We start from the raw sequence: 27,500 nt of genomic DNA, 5'->3' as shown, positions 1-27,500 counted from the left end.
GGAGTCCTAGAGTGGATGAAACGCGGAATATTCAGTGTAGTTTAATCGCCATATATATTTTATAAATTACTAACTAGCTCTACCTACGTATTGAGCACTTTTGAAGTAAATACTTAAAATTTACGCATAAATCTATACTTTCGTATATTAATTTTATGTGAGTAAATTAAGTAGTTATATGCATATATATATTGGTTGGTGCAAAAACAATATCTTTTTCTAAGATATGTTACTTTTATATATGACTAGCTTGGGTGTGTGGAGGTATGTGTTGAGCAAAAAAAAAGTTGTATACAGGCAGGCTCGAACTCATACTGCAAGGGAGAAAAATAACGTGAAAAAAAAAACCGCGATGTCTGTCCATCGCCAAACCGGAAGGGTTAAAGGTTTAAATTAAGGCTAGTTAAACGACTTCTCCTCGTAGAAAAGTGCCTAGTTGAGGGTGAAGGAATTAATGTTTTTAGGCAATTTTTCGATATTTGTTGTTCGAAGAGTCATGCTTCAAAAATAATACCGATCTTGTGAAAATCCATCGCCTCTGTCAAAAGTTTTAGGCTGACATACAAACATACATACATACATACATACATTTAAACAGACAGGTTAGATTTATATTATAGATTTCTGAATTAATTCATTGATATAAATAGCTATGTTATATATAATTTTGAAGCACGTTTTTCGCTCTATTGAATCATGTTATTCGTTACCGTTCTCAATCTCTTCATTCATTTTTTTTCAGGTTTCTCAGCATGAACAAAATTCAAATCTGCAAGATTTTCTTGCTCCAGTTCAAACTAGACCGAAAAGCTGCCGAGACAGCTCAAGATATCAATGATGCGTTTGGCCCAGGAACCACTAATGAACGTGTGGCACAACAGTGATTCAAGAAATTTCGCATTGGTACTGAGAACTTTGAAGATGAAGGCGGTTGCGGCCAGCCGACCGATTACTGCTGATAACGAACATTTGAAAGCCTTAATTTAAGCTGATCCCCGCAAAACTACACGAGAAGTTGCTGTTGAACTCGAGGTCGACCACTCAACAGTCGTTCGCTATTTAAAGCAAATAGGAAGTAAAATATTTGGATAAATATGTGCCGCATGAATTGAACAATAATAAAAAAAATTCGTCATTTTGAGGTGTTTTCTATGCTCCTTCTGCACAACAAAAACGACCCATTTCTCAAGCGGATTGTGGCGTGTAATGAGAAAAAGGATCCTCTACGACAACCGGCGACGTTTGGCAAAGTTGTTGGATGCCGGAGAAGCTCCACAACCACTTTCCCAAGCCGAAATTGCACCAAAAAAAGATTATGGTAATTATTTGGTGGTCTGCGGCTGGTCTCATCCATCACAGCTTCTTGAATCAGAGCAAAACGATTATGGGGGAGAAGTACTGATGAAAAATTGACATGCCCGAGATTGGCCAATATGAAGAGACCAATTCTCCTTCATGACAACGCTCGCCTGTATGTTGTTCAACTGACCATGCATAAGCTGAACGAATGGGGCTATAAGAGTCTGTCTCATCCGCCATATTCATCGGACCTCTCGTCCACTGATTACCACTTTTTAATGCATTTCGACAACTTCCTTCGTAAAAAATGCTTCAAAAGCCGAGATGATGCCGAATCAACCTTCAATCATCGCTTCCAGAACTCTGGATTTCTATGTTAATGGGATGAATAAACTTGTTTCTCGTTAGTAAAAATGTGTCGATTCTAATGGTTATTATTTCGATTAATAAAGTTTATTATGAAAGATGAACATAAAAAAAACAACATTATTTTTCTACCAACCTAATATATATGTGAAAATGAAGAGAGTAATACTTGAACTAATAAAACCAAGCCCAATGATAAAAACAAAAAATAACACTAGTAATAATAATAAAAATAATATCAGTAGTGATAGATCAAGAAAAATAATATATGTTATTAGATAACAATTCATATGAAAGATTTCCACACCCAAAATACTATATTTGAAGTACATTTCACAACCAACGCTATTTTTATGGCAAGTGCTCGACTGAACTCCAATCTATGGTTCCCACTTGCCAAACTTTCACAAAAAGAACACTTGACTAGCTACAACCACTGTATACGTTTTCTCCCACTATATCTATGCCTAAATCTAAATGCAGATTCCATGAACAAAACTTCTTTCCCGCCTGTGGAACACTGTTCCACTGGAGTGCTTCCTTGTTGAATACAACATGGTAGCCTTCAAATCCAATGTAAACAAGTTCTTGTTGAGCCGTCCCCATAAATAATCAAATTCTACCCAATTAACGATTACTACACTACCACCTTACATTCATTCTTGAGTGGCCTTCGGGACTTGATAAGTGGTAAGTCTCAATAAAAAAAATATTTTTACAATCACTTACCGTTTTTAACTCAAATAAATCATGGCAACTAAACATTATTATCTAATTATTTCTGAGAACAAATATATAGCAATAAACCAGCAATAGTAAAGGTGGAAATTACAGTGGAACTCTAAATTTGTTGCCATAAAAAAAAAAAAAAACAACAACGCTACAACTTTATTTAAAAATTTTTATTGAAAAAAAAAAATCAATTCAGGTAACTTGATTATGTAGAAGAGCTGACATATATTTAATGTAGCCACCTTCAGCCTCAATCAACGCCTCGATACTGGTCCAGAACTGGGAGTATACTTTTTCCACAAGTACCGGCAGGAGCTTGGCGAATACTCGGTGGATGGTAGCGATCAGGCTGACTTGGATGTTGTTGGTGATGTTCTCAATGTATGATCCAACGAAGTACTCCAGTGGGTCCAGGTCGGGAGAGGAAAGGGTCAGTGAGAGAAGGGCACAATGTCATAGCACTCCTTCTGAAGACAAGCTTGCGCCTCTTTGGACTTGTAGGCCGGCGCTGAGTTCTGCTGCCACACCCAAGGTCTGTCAGCGCCCACCTGATTGCACCAGGGGCTCACCACATTCTTCAGCACATCCAGGTACACTTTGGTGTTGACTTTCAAGCCGACTTTGAAGATGTGAGATGGCATGATGTGGCCCTCACTTGAAACGACACCAAAGACCATAACCGTAGCCGTAAACTTTGTTTTCATCACCCAGGGTACGTTCGTGTTATTTGTGGCAATCCAGTGATGCATTTTGAGGGTGCTAGCAATGGTCCTGTTGTCATAACTTGGATTGGTAGAGAGCATGAGTTGTACAATGGCGAGTGTCGCTCTCGGGATTTGTACACAACTGGCCAACTAGTAGACGGTATGCAACAAAAAAGGAAACCCGTTTTCATTAAAGGAAAATGGAATCAGGTCGTCTTTTCTAGGGCGACAAGCCCCCTTCGCCCGAAGGATCCGCCCGGCCTTTTGGCCGGGATCAAAGTGTAGTATCTGTTCCGACAGATGCTGCAAGCTATGACTAGCTATGACTAGCAAAGACCAGATGTGGGGGCAACTCCTATCTGGTACTGGCCAGGCTTACCGTTGCTTAACTTTGGTGATCTAATGAGAACCGGCGTGTCAACGGGATTACACCATATGGTCACCAAAGTTAAGCAACAACGAACCTGGACAATACCAGATGAGTGAACATTTGGAAATGCTAGGTGTTATATATACTGCACCGGGATGTAAAAAAATTTCAGCTTTTTTTTTTTTACATAGGCATCACGACTTATCAAGGCCCAGAGACCACTCGAGGACCACTCGAGGATAAGGGTTAAAGTGTGTATAGTAGTCAATTGGAAATGCTAGGTGTTATATATACTGCACCGGGATGTAAAAAAATTTCAGCTTTTTTTTTTTTTTTTACATAGGCATCACGACCTGTCTCAACTAACAACTTTCTGTACACTAGAAATTTCCAAGTTTGTATCTGGAAGCGCGTTTAAAACCACTAGAAGAGATACACCTTCAGTTTTCGTTAAGGCATGCGTCGAAATATATAGATTGATGTCTAACACTTATCGTTAAATTTTCACTAAAATCAGACGTATTTAAAGTTTTACAAAGGGTTTCCATCTTTGTCTTATTTGCGACTGAGTCTACAACGTGTAGGTCCCGCGTGCGTAAAACGTGTGTAACGTTACACTTCTAGTGCATATGCAAATAATTCATAAAAAAAGTAAACAGATTTAGATGTGCAGATAACAGTAACCACGAAAAGCCAAAATATAATTATTTGACACAAATAAAAATGAACATGTATAATTATTATGTTTAGTAAATTTACTTTGATGTCTCCAATTTATAGAAACCTCGTATGATTTAATGTTTCTTCCGGCTGAGAATTTACACAGTTTTACGCACGCGGGACCTACACGTTGTAGACTCAGTCGCAAATAAGACAAAGACTAGGAAAGAGAAAATAACTTCAACTCTTGTTACACGTTTTAAGAAAAGATCTTTATTTCTTATTCTCCTGCCACGACGTGTGGCTTCTCGTTACGGCATCGTCTTATGTAACGTGTCCTTTCTCCTTTTTATAGTCTTTTTTTTTTTTTTTAACTGTGACGCCATTTCGCACACGTAAAAAGTATTACAAAGACGATGGAAACCCTTTGTAAAACTTTAAATACGTCTGATTTTAGTGAAAATTTAACGATAAGTGTTAGACATCAATCTATATATTTCGACGCATGCCTTAACGAAAACTGAAGGTGTATCTCTTCTAGTGGTTTTAAACGCGCTTCCAGATACAAACTTGGAAATTTCTAGTGTCCCCCAATTGTCTCCTATCTGGTACTGGCCAGGCTTACCGTTGCTTAACTTTGGTGATCTAATGAGAACCGGCGTGTCAACGGGATTACACCATATGGTCACCAAAGTTAAGCAACAACGAACCTGGACAATACCAGATGAGTGAACATTTGGAAATGCTAGGTGTTATATATACTGCACCGGGATGTAAAAAAATTTCAGCTTTTTTTTTTTTTTACATAGGCATCACGACTTATCAAGGCCCAGAGACCACTCGAGGATAAGGGTTAAAGTGTGTATAGTAGTCAATTGGACAATATAGTAATCGTTAGTAATGGAAATTCGGTAAATTTGTTAACTTAAGTGGAACGGCTCATCAAGAACTTGTTTACGTTAGACTTGAACACAACCGTATTGTAGTCAACTGGAAAGCAGGCAAACGGAAGACAGTTCCACAAGCATGCAATTCTAAGAAAGAAGCTTTGTTCATGGAATCTACGTTTAGGTTTAGGCACAGATAAAGAGTGTGGAAGTTGACAGCGTTTTCAGCTAGACGAGTGTTTCTTGTGAAGTTTGGCAAGGATGGACCATAGATGGAGCTCAGACAAGCACTTGCAATGAAAATAACGATAAAGCAGAGACAGACTCGCAATATCTCTTCTGTGAGAAAGAGATTACAGGGAAGAGAAAAGGACACCCCCCTACGAGGCTACGAAGTCTATTTTGAACTCTATCAAGTCAGGACAAGCCCTTTCTAGCAGCTCCTGCCCAGATCTGGCAACAGTACTCCATCCTTGGACGTACCTGGCTCTTATGTAGATACAGAATTGCATCAGCAGTGAGATATCTATTAGATATGAGGCCGCGTTAAAAAAAAAAAACACTGAGAGAGATGCACCCTCAGTCTTCTTTATGACATGCATCCAGGAGAAGGAAAATTCTCATATAAAACTATCTGCTCTTTTTGTGACGATCAATTGCATCAACTGAGATTAGAAGTTGTTCCAAAAAGTGTAGATGGTTCTATACAAGCCTTCACTACTATAAACGATTCATCTGTTTGTATTTCGGACAATTTAATTGTTATGTTATATATATATATATATATATATATATATATATATATATATATATATATATATATATATATATATAGTAAAAAGATTAATAATTGTAAATTTTAAATCAGTTTCAAAAGGAAAAACAAACCAAATCAAAAGATTTCCCTTTGAAACTGATTTTTAATTCACAATTATTAATCTTTTTACTCAATATTAAAATAGCTCTAGTATACATATACCTATTGAGCTTATTACATATCTACAGTACTATGGACATAGTTCTTTTAAAAATATTAATACATTTATTAATACATTAAAATAAACTCTGCTCTTTACACTCCAGGTCTAATTCATTCTATATAATATAATATAATATAATATACTATATATATATATATATATATATATATATATATATATATAATTCTCTATGTTCGAAATATGAAGTTTCTCAGTTGGTCAATTATTACTTTTCAAAGGGTAACCATTACAATATTGTTTCGTATTGCGTGTAAGAATACCCGAACAGTCTAAAACTGAAACGAAAAATCACAATACTAAAATCCAAGAATCCAAAAAATAAATATCAAAATAGAATGAAAGCACCCCTACCCTTATTTCAGAAGAGCTGGTTCTCCCCCCCCCTTCTCACGCATACACATTAGTAACGACCTTGGATCACAGTCACCTTCCTAGGGAAGAAAATAACCTCATTATACTAAAAAACAGTACACACATTTTCAAACCAATAAAAGAAAACACACACACACACACACACACACACACACACACACACACACACACACACACACACACACATCCTACCCTAAAGGAAAAGAAAAAACACAAGCAGAAAGAGAGAGTGAGAGAGAGAAACACAACACAGGAGTGACCACAGCCCAATAAAAGAGTAATAAAAATTGAACATTCCAATGAATAGTAGACACTTACACGTTTCCTCCTCTTGGTAACACTTCAAATGAACTACGAAAATGCTATTTTTACATCTCCAGCACATTTTGAAAATAATTTCTGAAGAGGACGCTTCACAGAACGTCTGAAACGCGTTAAAAGCGATTTCAATGATTTAAAAACATTATTACAATGATCTAAACATAATTCTCAATGAAAAACCAAGACACGGAATAATAAAATAATGTCAAAAAATACACATTGTTGGTGACTACCTCCTTATTTAAATATACATCTTTCTTTCGTTGGAATTTCTAAACCCATTTTATATATATATGCGCATAAAGCATAAAGTTATGAACAGTACATAGAGCCCGAGCAAAGCCAGGCTGAGCTGCTAATATATATATATATATATATATATATATATATATATATATATATATATATATATATATATATATATATATATATATATATATCAGTTTATTCTCAAACAACTTTAATAGATCAATATGACTTTGATGTGAAATGTGCGAAACTTCATAAAAATATGTATAACCGAAACAACGTTTCCGCTCAAACTTTTTTCTTTATCCGCCATGTCAACCAAATTGCAAATCGCTCTCGGATGTTTAAAAAAACACACACAAAAAACAAAAAAACAAACAAAAACCCCCCCAAAAAACCACCGACCGTAATTCCACATCGCTGTAGGTAATGTGCCTGCACAGATGATAAGGGTCTCTCTATCTGGTTCCTCAACGCCAACGTCACGGCTTGCCCCATCACCCCTCCCTACTTCTTCCCTCACGTTACAAGAATTGACATCCGGTGAAAAGATCAAGTTTCAATTAAAATAAATAAATAAAATGGAACGGATATTCTTAGGATCCATTCACTGAATCTACGCGTTTAGCGATGGGGACGAGCAAGCATTAAAGGTCGCAGTTAGAGAAAAACGCGAGAGAAAAAAAAATAATGGTTATTCGGAAGTATTATTGATTGCTCAAAGGATGTAACTCTATTTTACTAAGAGATGCGTTTCATTCTCTATTAAACTCGCCTAGTTTAATGTGGATTCGATTTGTAAGATTTTTTAAGTTGTTAAATACATAAGAGTTAATCGCACTTGCTAAAATAGAGTTACTTCCCCTAGAGCAATCAGTAATACTTCCGAATAACCAAAAATTTGTATATGCTACCGATGGTTTTATGTTGTTTATCTATATTTTATTTCTCTTAGTCTGTCTGTCTATCCACTTTTTCTCGGAAACCACTGGACCAATCTCGTTTAAATTTTGCATGGATCTCTGTTATGACACGGCGCAGCAAACTAAATATTATGGTATCCGTTCCATGGACAATTATGTATTAATAGGGAATAACAGGGATTTGTTATCACGATAACATATTTATTCTATAAGTTTAACATAAAGCACCCATTCTAAGTCAACGATCTATAACTTTTGCCAGTTTTTAACGGGCTAAAAATCCAGTGTTATATATTACTAAATGAAAAATCATTTCCATTTAAAATCCATTTAGTATCATGCATATAAAATTGAGAAAAGAATGCTTGAAATGTGTCAACATCATGTGAATTAGCTAAATCAATATAAAATGGCCACCGAATTTGATCTGGTGTCGTGTTTATCTAAGGACGAAACTCGAATTTAACTCTAAATGCATCTTCATTCATGAACAAAGTTTCTTTTCTAGAACTTCCCGCCTGTGGAACACTGTTCTACTGTCCTGCTTCCCGGTTGAATACAACATGGTAGTCTTCAAATCCAATGTAAACAGATTCTTGTTGAGCCATCCCCATAAATAATCGAACTCTACCTAATTTACACCATTAACGATTACTACACTACGACTTTACATTCATTAACCCTTATCCTTGAGTGGCCTTCGGGCGTTGATAAGTTGTTATTCCCAAGTAAAACAAACAAGAAAAAACCAAATCAAACAAAACAAAACAAACAAACAAACAAACAACAATAAAGAACCATCTTTAATGCCTATACAATATTTCTCTCGGATTCTTCGCTGCCCGTGACCCCTTTAACATTTACTCGGGAATGCTATTTTAAACTTTAGTCTGATCGACAGACATCATTTCTAATTCAGATTCGAGGACGCATTTAGAAAAAGAAAAAGGTAAATTAAAAGTCAAGAAGAATAGACCCCCCCCATCCTCTTTCCCATAATCAGTGCAATTTCCTGAAATGTCGTATGTAGCTTTTCGCTATCAGAAGTTGGTGTGCTTTACTTGTTTTGCTTTATAACAGTTGTCACCCCTGAAGAACGTGTTTTGATTAAAAACGAAACGATAAATAAATCATTCACTTGGACTCATACGTCATCCAATCGTCATCATACGTCACCATCCGCGCCGATGAACTAAAAGATAAATGTATTAAAATTTCCAAATAACAAACATTAAAAACTTTTCTTTACGTTTTAAACACTGCCTTGAAACAGCTGTAAAAGACTATAACATTTTGCCCTTTTTTGGAATAAATAAAAACAAAACAAATTAATACCTCGTATAACCAATGGCGCAGCTAAAGAGGGCGAGAGGAGCGGTCCGCTCCGGGTGATAATCAAAGAGGGTGTGACAAAATTTTACCCCAAGTCGGAAATAAAATTTATTTATCATATATTATGTCATTTTTAAGTTTTTATTTAAAAACAAAATCTTTTCTAAAAAATAAGAAACTCTCAAAAAAAATTAGTCATTGAAGAATAAAATAAAATACGTATTATATACGTTTGAAGCCAAAACAACGCATTATTACAAAATAAACAGACATTTATTTTGTTTGAAATTTATATTGAAATTCACAAATATATTATTTATGAATTTCAATATAAATTTCAAACAAAATAAATGTCTGTTTATTTTGTAATAACGCGATGTTTTGCCTTCAAACGTATATAATACGTATTTTTTATTATTATTCATACTCAATCAGCGCCTCTAAGGAACAAAAATCTTAACGTAGTCATTGAAGAATCTTTTTGCCGAATTTTCTTGAAAACTCAAAACCCTGTATTTTTGCAGTTTTTAAATCATTTGATATCACTCATTTAATTTTTTCAACCGTGAAAAAAATTAGAAAGAAATGATTGAGTTGTTATATATATATACGCTTTCCTGGTAGAGGATATTCTCTTTGCTTCGGTTGCTTAGATACTGGGTAGAGTTGCCCTTCACTAATAGAGGATAGAAAAATTGAAGTGTAATATGACAACAGATACTACGTATTAATCCTACGTAAAAGCCCAATGAACTAAGATCAGAAGCCGGCTATATTTGCAAGAATCTGGATTCATTTGTTTTTGGAGGGGGGGGGGGCGTTAGTTAAATATTTTCAGCTGACTACCGAAACCTGGTTAAAAAAAAAAAACAGAAAAACCCCCAGAATGTTTTACATATACATAATATTTGTTTATTATCCCCCCTCCCCGATTTGATACGGGGAATCTTAAGTAGGACGACCCTCGTTGTGTTCATTGTATTATAATGAATGCGAACTCAAGTTAGGATTAGCATAGATTACCCAAGGTACATGACGAAGATGACCACAGACTCCTCCCCCACTCATCAATTTTAGAGTGGTCTTGTGCTTAATTTTTTGTTCTTCTGTTTTGTTTTCTGTAACACTTCATGAAAATAAAAAAATATATCACTCAAAAGTTGGTTACTTTTGCAAGAATCTGAAATCATTTTTTAAACGGAGGCTGGGACCGCTAGTTGAATATTTTCAACTGACTATCGAAATTTAACCCGCCCCCTCAAAAAAAAAAAAAGAAAAGAAAAAAAAAAAAAAGGAAGAGAATTTGACTTACCCAGACATCCAAGTCTAAGGTAAAAGTTGATACCTTCGCCAACGTGAGCGGCCGTGCCTTCGGCCGGGAGTTCCAGGTGACTTTGTGAGCTAGCATGCGACGAAGTAGACACCTGGTCTGGGCTGCACGTCTTGGTTGGCGTGTCGGTGAGGGCAGTGCCTTGTTCTTCGTTGTCGTCGCTTGCCGGCTCGGCGGTCGAGACTGACTTGTGTAGGTTGTCTTGGCTGCGGCGAATTGTGATACGCAGATTCTTCTCAAAATAGGTGTTTCGCATCCCCCGTAACAGGTGCACGTGGAAGTAGAGCAGGATGGCCAGAGACATGACGTACAAATAAATTAGGAATATCTGAAACGGGATGAAAGAAAGAATAAAAAATGAAGTCATATTAAAAAGAGTAAACGCGTTCTAATATAAATAAGACGGTTCTCAGTAATATATTTGTATATTTCATATAATAATAATAATAATAATAATAATAATAATAATAATAATAATAATAATAATAATAAGTTGTAGACTGACTACTCTCTCCCCCTTCCATTTCCATCCCCATCCCATCTCCCTTATCTTCCCCCTGCCCATATTCCTCTCCTCCACTCACCCCCTCCCAAATAGTCGAAGTGTCAAGGATGATGGAAAGACCGAGGAGTGAAAGCACTTACCAGACCTCCACTGGATTAGCGCGGAGGGGACTGGGACGTTGGGGGGGGGGGTGCTTATAGCCACCCAAATTCCAGTGAAGATCAATGGTCGCTCTCAGGGAGAAATCAATGGCAAACGACTGTTACGATAGCGCAAATTTATTTGCAAAGGTTGTCGAAAAAGGTGAAGATTACTGGAAATATGGGGAGACTTGTTGTCACCCAGACTTCAGGGAACACCACCGGTCTTTGTCAGTGAGCAATCTCTGATGATGACCTGTGTGAGAACTCCCGGTGAGCGAATTATAACAATGTACGAAAACCACAAAATCATTGAGTACACACGGAGGTACAAACAGGTAAACTAATTCAAGCAAGAAAACCGGATGTTACAATAGTTAACAAGAAGGAAAGAAAATGCCAAACTGTAGATTTTGCCGTTCCAGCATGTCATAGGGTAAAAATCAAAAAGACAGTAAAAATACTATACTAAACAAGTAAAAAGTCTTATACTTAATCTTTTCCCTCATCAGTTCAGGATAAGTCTTTCTACACATTCATTCGTTTCGATTATCTGAGCTTAGCTAAATTTTGATATCCTTCGAGATACAAAAATAAATGGCCCCGGCGAAATATTTATAAATTTTGGTATCCCCAAAGACGTTTTACACGTAAATCGTCTAATCTATAACAACAATGAAATACGAGCCAAATAGTGCTTAATCTAACCGTTCATACTTGTAAATAAAGTAGCTATTAGAACACAAAGCAATAATAAATTTACAAATTTAATACGAAAATGTGGAATCTTTCGAGTGAGGCGATTTTTTTTTTTACATAGTAATCACCACTTATCAAGGCCCAGAAGCCACTCGAGGATAAGGGTTGAAAAAGGTACAGTAGTCAATTTTACAATATAGTAATCGTTAGTAATGGAAATTCGGTAAATTTGTTAACTTAATGGGAACGGCTCATCAAAAACTTGTTTACGTTGGACTTGAAGACAACCATATTATAGACAGCTGGAAAGCAGGAAAACGGAAGGCAATTCCACAGGCTTGCAGTTCCAAGAAAAAAGCTTTGTTCATGGAATCTACGTTTAGGTTTAGGCACAGATAAAGAGTGAAGGGGGAATTATTGATAGTGTTTTCAGTTAGACGAGTGTTTCTTGTGAAAGTTTGGCGAGGGGGGACCATAGATTGGAGCTCAGTCGAGCACATGCCATGAAAATAACGATAAAGCAGAGACGAACTCGTAACATCTGTGACAGGTCTCTCGCTCAGGTCAGCAACTGACCTCTAACCTCATCGGAAACTGTGGCTCGTGATCGTCTCTACCGGGAGATCTTCACATAAAATACTCAGCGTCTCAGCTCTGTGTTGATTTCTGCTGAAAAGCAAAAATAAAGCTTCGCATGCACGACGGAAAAGAAAGACAGTCAGATTTTCTAACTACGAAAAGTTAATTTCACAAAAGATACAGGTTTTTACATATGTGCATAGTCAGTTCAGCAAAACATTTAAGTCTCACAAAATCGTATTCTTCGTTCTCTGGATGGCGGTCAGGATAGATGGAGGGGGTCTGGGGCGTTCTGGGAGCGTGTGTCCTTCTCGAGAATTGGCTTCAATCTGGTTAATTCAGCCCGGGTATGCATCTTTATACTAAGGTGACAGGGTGGTTCTGGTGATCTGCTGAACCAACCAAAGCCAGCCCCGTCCCTGGGGAAACCCCAGATACATTTGCGTGTGTGCACTTTCACAATCCGTCCGCAATTTCGAAAATCTGGGATCAAAAATGAAATCCTTTCACACGACCCCAATGGGTAAAATCCTGTCAATTTTCTTTACTCAGAAACTCAGAACGTCTGAGCCGGGGTTCTTCAGGCCAGACAATGTCATCGTTCCTTATTCTGACATTTTCTGTCATTGTCTTAAACAATAGAATATCTGTCTATATTTTTATCAACCACAATAACTCGTTCCTTTTTATAGGTCACCTGCCGTTGTCCGGGATTCGATTAACGTTTAACGGACAATCACAGCATATTTACCCGGTCTTACTCAGAGTTTTAGGGGATTTCAACCTTTCCAATGGTTACGTCATAATCTCTTCTGTGAGAAAGAGGTTGCAGGGAACAGAAAAGGGCATCCCCTACTATGTACGAAGTCTATTTTGAACTCTATCAAGGCAGGATAAGTCCTTTCTAGCAGCTCCTGCCCAGATGTGGCAACAGTACTTCATTCTTGTACATACCTGGGTCTTATATAGATAGAGATTTGCATCAGCAGTGAAATATCTACTGTATCGATAGAAGGATCCCACCATTTTTCCAGCGGCCTTGGCAATCGATTTGATGTACGTGTTCCATTTTAGATCAGGAGTAAAGGTCAAGCCCAGAAGCTTGTCAAAACATGAGGCCTTCCCAAGACGAGAGCCATTCGTTTCAAATGATGCCAGATGAGGATCAGAATGTTCGAACTTTACGAAACACTTAACCCATTAATGCGCATTTTTTTTAGTTAATTTGTTTGGTGATTATGCATATTTTTGCTTCAAAATATTAGATGAAATTGTTATAAAAATGAATTCTACCTATATTTAATATGCACATAGATATTTAGTGTTAAAATATTTCGTAAAAAAAAATAACTGTTCAGTAAATATTAAAAATATTAAAAATGGATCATTGGCATTAATGGGTTAAAATTTTAAATACATTAATGGGTTAAAATTAATGGATCATTGGCATTAATCGGTTGAAATTGATGGACCATTGGCATTAATGGGCTTAAAATTTTAAATACATTAATGGGTCAAAATAAATGGACCATTTGCATTAATGGGTTAAAATTTTAAATATATTAATGGGTCAAAATTAATGGACCATTGGCATTAATGGGGTAAACTTTTAAATACATTAATGGGTTAAAATTAATGGACCATTGGCATTAATGAATTAAAAATTTAAATATATTAATGGGTTAAAATTAATGGACCATTGGAATTAATGAATTAAAATTTTAAATATATTAATGGGTCAAAATTAATGGACCATTGGCATTAATGGGTAAACTTTTAAATACATTAATGGGTTAAAATTAATGGACCATTGGCATCACTTATCATGACTTAACACTTAACTTTAAGAAACATGAAATGGATTATTTACTTTTTTACGATTTATAAGGAAAATAATAACAAACCACCATTTACAAACATTTCCGAGGGTTTACGATAAAAAAATATACAGAAAAGTTTTATTTGGTCAATATCTTTCAAATGTGGTAAATATAGCAATTTTTACATTAATTTTTCAATTTAAAATAAAAAAAATATAATTTTAAATAATTTTTAATTTTTATGGGCGGGTAAGTAGAAAAAAATTCAAGTCTCAGAAAAAAAAAATGGTTTCCAGGTAAAAATCAACGCAGACATATTCCAGAAAATTATCAAATGTTTTTAATCGAATGAAACCTAGATTTAAAAAACAAAATTCAAAAGATTAACTGCTTAAAAAGTAGTCATTTTGTCACTCGTCTACAGAGACAAAAAAAAAAAAAAAAAAAAAAAAAAAATTCACATCACGTTTCGTAAGCTGAAAATTTCGTAAGCAGAGTATTTCGTATCTAGAGGTTCCACTGAAGTTACTTATTTAATAGTTGGATAGTCGAATATGATACTTACTTCAAGATAATATTTGTGCTCCCGTTCACGAGCGGTTAAGGCGTCGGCGGTGGAGAACACAACTCCAAGGGCGATAATTATGAGGGCGTACAAACAACATATCAGTTTCGTGAGTGCAGATCTGCAATTATAGAATGAGGGGCCACAAAAATGAACACGTTTGGTAAACAGAAACAGGTATTCATCATGATAACAATTCTACATGTGTTCTTTTGTATAACAGGTGTGCATTCGAAAATGCGTATATTTAAACTTAAATTCAATTACAAAATTGCTTATATATTTATTTTGAAATAGCAGAGTGACTTGACGTCGCCAGAATTGAATTGTGATCGATGAATATTTCACACGTCCCTAATTTTGTTATCGAAATCTGTAAACGCGCCCATTTTTCAATCAAGTCGATTGATTGCCTGCTCTAGTTGGGGATCCATCATAGTGCACCAGGGGAAAGATCACATACCTTTCGCAGTGGCTTCGTTCACAATACTTTGTAGTCTACATTGCACTGTAGAGAACCTATTGTTGCTTTTATAAAATTATTTTTTTATATATATAATGGCTTGAATGAAAGTTTAAAATGCAAAAGTCAAGTATCATGGTTCAACTGTACTCTAAAGAGAAACATTCATTTCGAACGCGCCCTGTCATATCAAAGAACCTACTGTTGATTTTATATATGAAGCTTTTCTGCTTGTGTGGTAATAAAACTGTATAATAGTAGAGATTCAATTACATTTTATTAAATTTAATAAAATTAAATTAAATTTTATTTTATTAAATTTAATTTATTTTTAAAATTAAATTTAATAAAATTAAATTTAGTTTTATTTTATTAAATTTAATTTATTTTTAAAATTAAATTTAATAAAATTAAATTTAGTTTTATTTTATCAAATTTAATTTATTTTTAAAATTAAATTTAATAAAATTAAATTTAGTTTTATTTTATCGAATTTAATTTATTTTTAAAATTAAATTTAATAAAATTAAATTTAGTTTTATTTTATTAAATTTAATTTATTTTTAAAGTTAAATTTAATAAAATTAAATTTAGTTTTATTTTATTAAATTTAATTTATTTTTTAAATTAAATTTAATAAAATTAAATTTAGTTTTATTTTATTAAATTTAATTTATTTTTAAAATTAAATTTAATAAAATTAAATTTAGTTTTATTTTATCAAATTTAATTTATGTTTAAAATTAAATTTAATAAAATTAAATTAATTATATTTTATTAAATTAAATTTATTTTTAAAATCAAATTCAATTTATCTTTATTCACCCGAAACAAGGCAATTGTCACTACAGCATCATGACGTGTAATTCTGCAACATACTTTTACTAATATACTTGTTGTTAATTCTATATCAGTGTACTTGTCTTGGTTGTTAATGGCCTGCGAGGGTACATCAGTCAGCGATATTTAATTCAAACCAAATGCAAATAGCTCTCAGTGAAGCACATACCCACACGAACATCAACTATAAATTACAACAGTTGGGAAAATGGTGGGATTCTTCTACCGCTCCAGAAGATATCTCACTAATGATGCAATTCTCTATCTATATAAGAGCCAAGTACGTCCAAAGATGGAGTACTGCTGCCACAAAAATAGACTTCGTGGCTTGGTGGAGGATGCTCTTTTCTCTACCCTGCAAACTCTTTCCCACAGAAGAGACGTAGCGAACCTGTCGTTGTTCTATCGTTATTTCCATTGCAAGTGCTCGTCTGAGGTCCATTCTCTGGTCCCGCCTCGCCAATCTTTTTCAAAAAACACCCGACTAGCTGAAAGCACCGTCAATAATTTTCTCCACTCCTTATCTGTGCCTAAATCAAAACGTAGATTCCATGAACAAAGCTTTTTTCTTAGAACTGCACGCCTGTGGAACGCTGTTCCGCTTGCCTGTTTCCCTCCCGACTTCAACCTGGATGTCTTCAAGTTCAACGCAAACAAATTCCTGATGAACCGCCCCTTCTAAGTAATGACCCCTTACCAATTCTCCAATACTATTGCTACACTATCCCTTTGATTACTGTATACACAATAATCCTTATCCCCGAGTGGCCATTGGGCCTTGATAAGTGGTGAACTCCATGTAAAAAAAAAAAAAAAAAATAGTTTACCTGTAAATGTTTCCGGATTTTTCCATTGGGTCGTCCATGTCAACATTAACTGAATCACCGCCCATTTTCTTGAGCTGAGCTTGTGGGCAGTTACCGTTGTAGGTTGGGCTGTTGGCGTCTCCGCGATTGGATCTTGGGTCGTTCACGATGTAAACTCCAGATCGCATGGCGCGAGGTCGGAAGGAACCAGGAGACCACTGGACAACTATAAGTAACCAAAAAAGAGAAAAGAACAAAAAGGAAAATTTGAGAAATAGCATATTTGAAGATATTTCTGAAACGAGGATTTATTGTTATATAAATGATTTACATGTCTCTATCCGTTGGAAATGTCTTGGTTGTTATTTTCAATTTTCAGCCGTTGTAATACTGTGGCACTATGGAAGCCACCAAAACATTGTACCCTTATAATAAAAAATGTAAAAATATCGGCAATTCATAATAAACGCAGTCATGCAAAAACGACAGAAAAAAAATCTTAGACATTAAAAGTAGCTTTATGTTATTTTATCTATCTATCTATCTATCTATCTATCTATCTATCTATCTATCTATCTGTCTATAAATGAGAATGTATGCGTGTGAGGAAACTTCTCAACCTATGTACTCAACGAATTTTTTATCTACAGGCTTGAAATTTGTATATAGGATATTCAGACATGTAGAAAATTCTTTAATCATTTTCACCCGGAAAAAAAAGAACTTCTAAAGGGTAAAAACTGAAAAATTGGTACGTGGGGGGGGGGCGGTCATCGGATTTTTATCTGTTTGTCAAAGGTTTCACGCATGCGCATACGTGAAACCTTCACATAACAGATTACTTATGTTAAGAATAAGTAGTTATGAAAACACTTTTTTAAAGATCGTGTCAAGCTGGCACAATGGTTATCGTACTTGACTCACTGTCTTTAGGTTTTGGTTTTGATCACAACCCGAGTATTTTTTTTTTTTTTTACTTTCACGAAGTAAACTGTTTAGAAAAAAAAAAAAACATAATACTCGCATGCGCATCATGTCTCAGTTTCTTTCTTTTTTTTACTTCAGGTTTTAAAAGAAATTTAACTTTACGTTTAACACCTACGGTATTTCTGTTTATAATAAATAAGAATTCTGACTTAAGTAAAATCTAATATTTATGCGTATTTTACGACCGAGCAACACCGGGCGGCCTACTAATATATTACTAAAACGAGTAATCATTCACATAATAAATCTAGTTAATATTATGCATCTAAAATTGAGGAAAACAGTTTTCATTCAGTTTCGTTATTAAATAAAGACGACATCGGGGAAAATTCGGTGTCCATTTTGTTTTGTTTCGGCTTATCCACATAACGTTAACACTTTTCAATTTTAGACGCATAATATTAACTAGATTTTTAAATGGAAATCATTCATCATTTAGTAATATAAAAAAAGACAACAATATAAACTACTTTTAATTGCCAAAAAGATATTTTTCCGGCATTCTGCCATGAGCGCGATGTTTATAACATGCCATTATAACTAGAGCTAGGACAACAGCATATTCTTTTCAGTGTCTTGACTCTCGAGTGTGTATCCGTTGATATCTTATATGCTTTTATGTAGAGTGATGTGGTTCTCGGTTGATTATCTGTGTCTAACTGTGTCGGATATTTACTCGAGAGTCAAAACAATGAAAATAATATTCTGTTGTTATAGCCCTAATTATAACTTATGTTTTAAAAAAAAGAGTGTGTCGGTCCCTTGAAAACTACTTGAACAATTCTAGCATAGCCATGAACTCATGAAAAACTCTCGTTCAGTATCACGCGATTATTCGTTCCTAAAACGAGATTTCAATTATAATTCCCATCATGAGAGAAAAAAGTTAATTATATCAAAACAAGATGGATTGTTTGTTTTTATTAACAACAAAAACAACAGACAATTATATTGCCGCCTGTCGAACCCAGGGAGAACAGGAACATGGCGCAAGTACGAATGAAGATAACACGTGAACACCCCGAGAAAACTTCAAATACTCGCTAAAGCAGACGACAATAAAAATGGAGGTTACGTCGGTTGCATCCTGAGTTACAAAATACGAATACGGAGGAAATGAGTAACTTAAAATAAACAATAGACGAAAATAGAAATGAAAAATAAATGTATAAATGCTATTACCTTGACCGATGACGTAAATAATAAAACTTTCTGCAAGCCATAAATAAATTAACGTCCATATTTGACAAAAAAAAAAAAAAAAAAAAATTGATATTCTTAAGATGCGATCATTCAATTCATACAGAGAAAAATACCATTAAAACTTAAACGTGATAGACTGATGGACGCTTTTAAGCCTCCAAGAAATGCATGGGAACCTTTCACCACAGGGTTGCTTTCCAGCTGACTACAACATGGTTGTCTTTAAGTCCAATGTAAACAAATTCGTGTTTAGCCGTCTTCTTAAATAATCAAATTCTACCCAATTCCCACGGCTATCCATCACTGTCTCACCGACCTCCTGACACTCATTAATCAATATCCTCGAAAAACCTTCGAACCTTGATAAGCGGTCACTTCATTAAAAAAAAAAAAAAAAAAAAAAACTTAAGGCTAACTGACCAACGGGCCGACTAAGCCTGTTAGAGATGTCTTTAAAGAGAACAAATCAACGGATAATAATGCCTTCAATAGATTTCCGTTTCAGACATTTTCGCTAGCTCATCTACACCAACCGAGACTGACAACTCTGTTTGAAGTATTGCAAACCAGAATTTTACCTGAGTTCAGTTCAAGAATGACCAGATGGACTAAACTTAGGAATCTCCAGTAGATGTAGTAATGTATATAATTAAAAAAATAATAATAAATATTAGCTCTTGTATTAACTTACGAACACTGATGTTTTTTGTTTATCTGCTAACCCAAGACGCAATTCAATTTTAGGTGTGAAGGGATTTTCGTAAAATCCCAAAAATCAATAATTCATGCCTGTCCATCATTTTCAATATTACTGAATAGAGCTTCAATAAATTATTTGATTCTTAAAATTTTAACGGAGCTTTTTGTGCTACAGTTCACACTTGAATTAACCACAATCGCCTGTCGATGGTTCTTTTGTCGATATCGCCACATTTGTAGATCAAATGACCAGTACTGGTAGATTTTCCAGAATCAACGTGTCCAATGACGACGATGTTAATATGCTGCTTTTCTTTCGGCATGGTTGTCTTAGTCTTTGAAGCAAATCAGCTCGAAGAACACAATCCATTTGAGAATTCTAGGCGCTGTATGTGCTCTTCGCTTATCTTGGCATTTATTTCAGTTGTCCTGTACATACACTTCGCTTGCCACTGGTATTTAACAATGTCGACCCAGAGAGGTGTGGTTGGAGATTGTGCACCTCCTGCCACAAAAATTTCACGCGCAGGCTTCCCTACGTGGATATCCAGAGTCTGTCAAAGACTGAAGGAGCCTGTGTTATATATATATATATATATATATATATATATATATATATATATATATATATATATATATATATATATATATATATGACAAAAGTCTATATTCCAAATTTCATGATGTTGGCCATCTTACAATTTATTCCTTTAATTCCGTTGACACTTACAATTCTTGACAATAACTGTTTCGTAGCACCAAATCATTCATTTAAGTATTATATCAACAAAAGAATCTATTTTTTCTTAAACTCACCAGAAGAAGTAGCAACTACCAATCCACCAAACGAAAATAAAATGCATTTAGGCATAACTACAACGGAATTAAAGGAATAAATTGTAAGATGGTCAACGTCATGAAATTTGGAATATAGACTTTTGTCATTTATCTATTATATGCTCTGTAACCACAACGAGGTTCTTAAATTAAGGATTGTTATATAAAAAAGTTAAATAGAATTGAAAAATCATATTTCTACAGAAATATATATATATATATATATATATATATATATATATATATATAATTGAAAAATCATATTTCCACAGATATATATATATATATATATATATATATATATATATATATATAATTGAAAAATCATATTTCCACAGATATATATATATATATATATATATATATATATATATATATATATATATATATATATATATATCTGTGGAAATATGATTTTTCAATTCGAGACTTCCTCATTACACACACACACACACACACACACACACACACACACACACACACACACACACACACATACACACATATATAATGAGGAACATATATAATGTGGACACACACACACACACACATATATAATGAGGAAGTCTCGAAATAAAAACGAAACGTTGATGAACAAATAACTCGGTTGGTTCCCTTTTAATTCTCTATTTTCTCAGAATACTATTTCCATTATTCTCATCATATATATACATATATATATATATATATATATATATATATATATATATATATATATATATATATATATATAGAGAGAGAGAGAGAGAGAGAGATATGCAGACATATAATTGTTTTTGTTTTCTTTTGAATTACATTTGCAAAAAAGATGTACGTGATAGCGTAAAATTGTCGCGTCTGTAAAACAAAATGATACACATGCGTCATGTTTTTTTTTTAATGTTAGTTTTGTTTTCTGTGTTCAGGGTTTTCTTGCGGGTGGAAAGATTCCCTGGGAATCATAGTTGCGAGCGAAGGTTTCAAATTCAAATGTGTACAAAGCCGTTTAGAAAGCCGTTAGAAAGACTTAACCCCACCCCCACCCCGCTAAAAGCCCAGCTAATCATGTCACGTTGACATTTCGAAACAATAATCTGAATAAGACACGGCAAGTTAACCGTACATTACCCGAGCTCAGAATTTACTGTCTAATGCCGCTTTCAACTGAACCGTGACAGAGAAATATATACCATTAAACAATAATTATAATACATGTCTCTACCCATTGCAGCAAAGTTAGACATAAGGCAAGTTTAGAGTGAGAGAGTAATGGAGGGGTTAAATATTAATAACCCTTATATCTGAGTGGCTTCCGGGCCTTGATAAGTGGTGACCACCGTGTAAAAAAAAAAAAAAAAAAAAAAATTTAAGGCAATCGGCGGTCAACCGACCTCCCTTCATCAGACATGTGCTCGACTGTCAGACGTACATATCAGGGCTATTGTAAACGTGAGAAAATTTTGTGTTGATAAGTATTATGAACCGACGAAAATCTTTCATATAGTCTGAAAAATTGCTGTTTAATCCTTTATGACCTGGTTTAACTAATTCGTTCAGTTGTAAATAAATGAATATAACGGCATAAATAAAGCGGGGATTGATTCAAACACGCCTTGTACGTATTAGTGCAGTATCTGGATAGATGCCAGATAACGCTAGATTGCAACTGTCCATTGCTTACATTCAGTATGCTGCCATCTGTCTCAGAGAGTGGAGGATTTCGTTGTTGTCGTAGATACACTTTTTTTCAAGCACTATAGATAATAATCAAGATAAGTTCATAAAATTCAAAAATTCTCAGTGGTAGTTTAACTACTGAATTTTATAATATTTCCAGTTTTGAAGAAAATCATAGTATCATTATCCTTTAAACTAATTAAAATTAACAATAAATATTTTTCTTAATCATCTACGTCATACAGCCCAAATATCAAGGTCTCATGTATGATATGAAAAGAAATTGGAATCTTTTTCTTTACATAGGCATAACCACTTATCAAGGCCTAGAGACCACTCGAGGATAATGGTTAAGAGTGTACAGTAGTCATTTGGACAATATAGTAATCGTTAGTAATGGAAATTCGGTAAATTTGTTAACTTAAGTAGAACGGCTCATCAAGAACTTGTTTACGTTGGAATTGAAGGCAACCATATTGTAGTCAGCTGGAAAGCTGGAAAACGCAAGACAATTCCACAGACGTGCAGTTCTAAAAAATAAGCTTTGTTCATGGAATCTATTTTAGGTTTAGGCACAGATAAAGAGTGGGGGGTATTATTGATAGTGTTTTCAGCTAGTCGAGTGTTTCTTGTGAAAGTTTGGCGAGGGGTGACCATAGATTGAAGCTTAGTCGAACACTTGCCATGAAAATAACGATAAAGTAGAGATAAACTCGTAACATTTCTTCCGTGAGATAGAGGTTGCAGGGAAGAGAATAGGACATCTCCTACGAGGCTACGAAGTCTATTTTGAACTCTATCAAGGCAGGACAAGTCCCTCCTAGCAGCTCCTGCCCAGATGTGGCAACAGTACTCTATCCTTGGACGTATCTGGCTCTTATATAGATAGAGAATTGCATCAGCAGTGAGATATCTACTGGATCGATAGAAGGATTCCACCATTTTTCTAGCGGCCTTGGCAACAGATTTGATGTACGTGTTCCATTTAAGATCAGGAGTAAAGGTCAATCATACCAGTAATTATAGGTGCCACAGGGCTTATGAAGAAGAATCTGAAGTCCTACCTAACTAATATTCCTGGCGAACCAAGTGTAAAAGAGATCCAGACAATTGCACTTAAGGGAACAACAATGATACTAAAAAGAGCTCTTGGCTGGCTTCATTAAAAAGCAGGGCAATGTTGACAGCTGGTTTCGCTGCCCCATGCCCAGCGTTACAATCTTCAAAGGAAGAAAATAAAAAATAAAAATGTCGTAAATAATATTTAAGAAAAAGTAAAAATAAATGATTAAAAAAATTAGATAACATTTTTGAAGGTGATTTCTGAGAGAGGACCAGAAGGTTGTGTCAACATGGCGGCCATAGTGAAGTGAACAAAGTTCTTAAATTCGAGTCGTTAATGGTGGCGTGAGTATGTCTGTTTCCCTCCGAAGAAACGTGCACACGTTAACAACATGTGTTGACGTCACGTGCTGCACTTAGGGTGGCAGAGGGTGATAATTGAACTTTCGAATATGTCAGAGTGACTTTTGTAGGAGGAGTGGGTGACAAGCGAGGCATTAATTTAGAAATGTGTGATTTTAAAATACAGCGATGAGAGGAGAAAAACAATTTATTAAAAGAGTTGGTGATGACGTAATGGCAATTATACTTAAACTTTAGTGAGAACACGTACGAGTGTGACGTCATGCGTGGGAAACAGAGGGCACTGGGTGTATGTTTATAAAACACCAGAGGTTGGACGAGTAGATTTTTCTAAGTTACTCAACCAGCTAACCGTTGTATGAGTGTGTGAATATGTCTTATTGGAGTTCATGAAAAACCCTCACTCATCTATTGTTGTACATTTGTCCCAAAGACGAAGCGTTTAGCCAATCCTCTGAATGAACAAGATGGCATTCTGAAGTAAGCATAGTACGCAAATATGCTAGAGAATATTTGCTTAAACAATTAATTATGAAATACAAAATTCTCAACTCTTTCTCTCTCTCTCTCTCTCTCTCTCTTTATATATATATATATATATATATATGTATACTCGTAGATGTGTTTGTGTATATATATATGTATGTATATATGTCTATGTATATATGTGAGTATATATATGTGTATAAGAGTTGCGTGTATGTGTGTGTATGTCTGCATATAGATCCATGTATGTCTGCATATACATTGTTTATACATGTGTGTGCCTATGTGTCTGTATATGGATGTGTAATAATGTACATATGTATGTATATGTATGTGTGCGTATTTGCGCGTGCGTTAACGTATGTATTAATTCTTAACGGCTTAAAAAAACAACCCGTTGTAAACTGAAATGAACAAGTCGACGTATAGCGACTACGAAAATTTTCAATGGAACACTGTAATTGTCAAACACATGACATCTATACTAACCTTTTCCCTCTCTATCTCCCTCTCTTTCCCTCTCTCTCCCTCTCTCTCTCCCTGATCTACTTAATATACCTTGCTGAACAAGCAAAAATCAGTCAAAATTTAAAACCTAGAAATTGAAACACTTATTCCCCCTCCTCTTCTTACCCACCCTATTTTTTCTTTACCATCCTCTCTCCACCCCTTCCCTATATCCATATATCTCCACCCATGCCTACCTGAATCTGCTACCCCCACACACAATACAATCTAATATATTCTAGCCTTCAAAACTGAAATATTGTCAAAAATCGTCCCCCTCTCCCTTATTATCTCCTACCCCAACCCCCTCCTTTTTTTTCGTATTTCTTCTAAAAACACTTCTTCCTAATAATAACAACCATTTCTGTAAGGTTTGACGAATCTGTTAGATCGTAAACATGGTCCAACATCCGAAACATGTAACCAAATAGATACAACGGTAATAAAAAAATAAAACATATATATATATATATATATATATATATATATATATATATATATATATATATATATAATTATTTATCCAAGCAGACAACGCCGCAACTCATAAGTACGATGAAAGCCATAGACCGGAAGTCCGAGTCTTGAGTTTTGAGTTTCAAACCCTCCTTTTGGGTCATCAGTAAAACGTATCCGAACTCAGTATTCGAAATCTGTGTCAATCACATACGAGGTAAACTCTGTCACCAGTGTCACGACGCCACATGCAATGAAGTCCAATTACAACACAAGTCAAGAAATTAGACTTTCTTGCATGTGGCATCTTGGCCAACGTGGCAGAATACTCGCCTCCCATGCGATTGACTCTGGTTTCAAATACTGAGTTCGAATAACTTCTACTGATGAACCTAAACGAGAGCGAGACTTACGTCTAAGGCTTCCGGTCTGCGGCTTTCATGGTTCTCATGAAATACGGCGTTGTCTGATTGCGAAAATAAGTATATATTATTTTGCATTCAAAAATCTAATCCTATCGAACATTAAATTATTGTGAATTATAATTCACAGTTTTTAATTGTGTTCTATATATATATATACATATATATATATATATATATATATATATATATATATAATATAAAGCTGAATATGTGTGTGTGTGTGTGTGTGTATGTGTCTGATCACGAATAGGCTCCTATATGGTTGACTATTTTAAAAAAACTGATTGCATATGATGATAGAAGATGTATCGAGACAAAGGAATGGGTATGCTTGATCTGGCAGAACGGTGGTTCATTAAAATTGGGGGGGTCTGCGTTCGCGCCTGGTCCACAAAGTATGGAAATAAAAAATTTAAAAAAAGTTTACAAGCGTTTTTGATATAGATGTACATAAGAATACTTTGATAAGTATGTCTTAACTTAAATAGGGATGGTATAATAAAATTGTGGGGTCTGCGTTCGCGCCTGGCCTCCATAGAATGGAAATATGTCACAAAGTTTAACAAGTTGTTTTTAATATAGATCCACAGAATATTGTGATAAGTGTTTCAATGTGAACAGGTATGGTATAATAAATTATGGGGTTTATCTATTTTATTTTTACTTTCATCATATTTTGCTTTTGTTTTGATACCCTCAAATTCGAAGCTATCTCTTTACAACCCTTCCTTTTCATAACCTATCATACTTTCATAAATGAGAGTCCATTTTCTGTAGGCTGTTTTTGAACCCAGTAAACGACGGGTACTTTTGCTAGTATATATATATATATATATATATATATATATATATATATATATATATTGACAGCAGGTCGTTATTCAAGCACGTCTGATTGAGCATGCCAGAGTTATTCTTTTTTCTGATTTTTTCTGTATATCTTTTCCATTCGTCGAGCGTTTTTTTGTTTTATTTCAGCTGGCGTGTTGTATATGTGTTTGAGAAGAATATGGCTGAACAACAATGTTTGGCCGCCCTTCTATACTACGCCAGCTGAAATAAAAAAAGACCTCTCGGCGAATGGAAAAGATATCCAGAAAGATCGGAAAAAGAATAACTCTGTCGTGTTCAATCAGACGTGCTTGAATATATATATATATATATATATATATATATATATATATATATATATATATATATATATATATATATATATATGTGTGTGTGTGTGTGTGTGTGTGTGTATATATATATATACATACATACATACATACATACATACATATATATATATATATGAAGAGATACAAAGAGGGAGAGAGAGCGCGGGATAGAGAGAGAGAGAAAGTGAGAGAGAGAGGGAGGGAGAGAGAGAGAAAATGAGAGGAGATGTGTATATTATTTAAAACTCGCATTGCTGTCATATAAATATCAATATAAAAAAAAAGAAGCTTACCTTAAATATAAAAAAATTATCAGAGAATCAAAAATAGTCTTTACTTGGAAACACTCCTTTTTTTTCAAAGAGTATTATATTATTTTTAGTTCCTGTCCAATGTTGTATGGATTTGAAATCAATTAAATATCACAAAAAGCCAATATTTACAAATGCATCCATCCAACCATAGACTTATTAAACGCAATCATCTTGATCAGAAAAATCGCGGTTAAGTTGACGGACATGAGAATGTCACAAAATCTATTGAGAGAAAGATATAGAAAAGAAACAGACATTTCAGGAGGTTGAGTCTTGAAGGCCCGGCGGCGAACACATCTGCAGGTTCCATATGAAAGACGTCAACATGAATTTCAGAGGAAGTCAGAATAAAATCAGACGTTGAAATGAAATTGGAACA

At 34.7% G+C, this 27,500-nt stretch overlaps 1 protein-coding gene across 1 annotated transcript in view; it reads right to left on the bottom strand.

Annotated features, from left to right (window-relative positions):
• Positions 1-27,500, bottom strand: part of LOC145248166 (proton channel OtopLc-like) — a 125,308-nt gene that overhangs the window by 30,497 nt on the left and 67,311 nt on the right. Inside the window, exons 2-4 of the mRNA XM_080110005.1 lie at positions 16,985-17,189; positions 14,855-14,975; positions 10,529-10,874 (exon numbers count right to left, since the gene is read on the bottom strand). Coding sequence (XP_079966131.1) covers positions 10,529-10,874; positions 14,855-14,975; positions 16,985-17,189 — 672 coding nt within the window. The remainder of the gene's footprint in view (positions 1-10,528; positions 10,875-14,854; positions 14,976-16,984; positions 17,190-27,500) is intronic.

This window comes from Euprymna scolopes, chromosome 26, assembly GCF_053919585.1.
Source record: "Euprymna scolopes isolate OS-2025 chromosome 26, ASM5391958v1, whole genome shotgun sequence".
NCBI classification, from domain to species: domain Eukaryota; kingdom Metazoa; phylum Mollusca; class Cephalopoda; order Sepiida; family Sepiolidae; genus Euprymna; species Euprymna scolopes.
The sequence above is the reverse complement of the archived record's forward strand: the minus strand, read 5'-3'. Positions and strand labels throughout refer to the sequence as shown.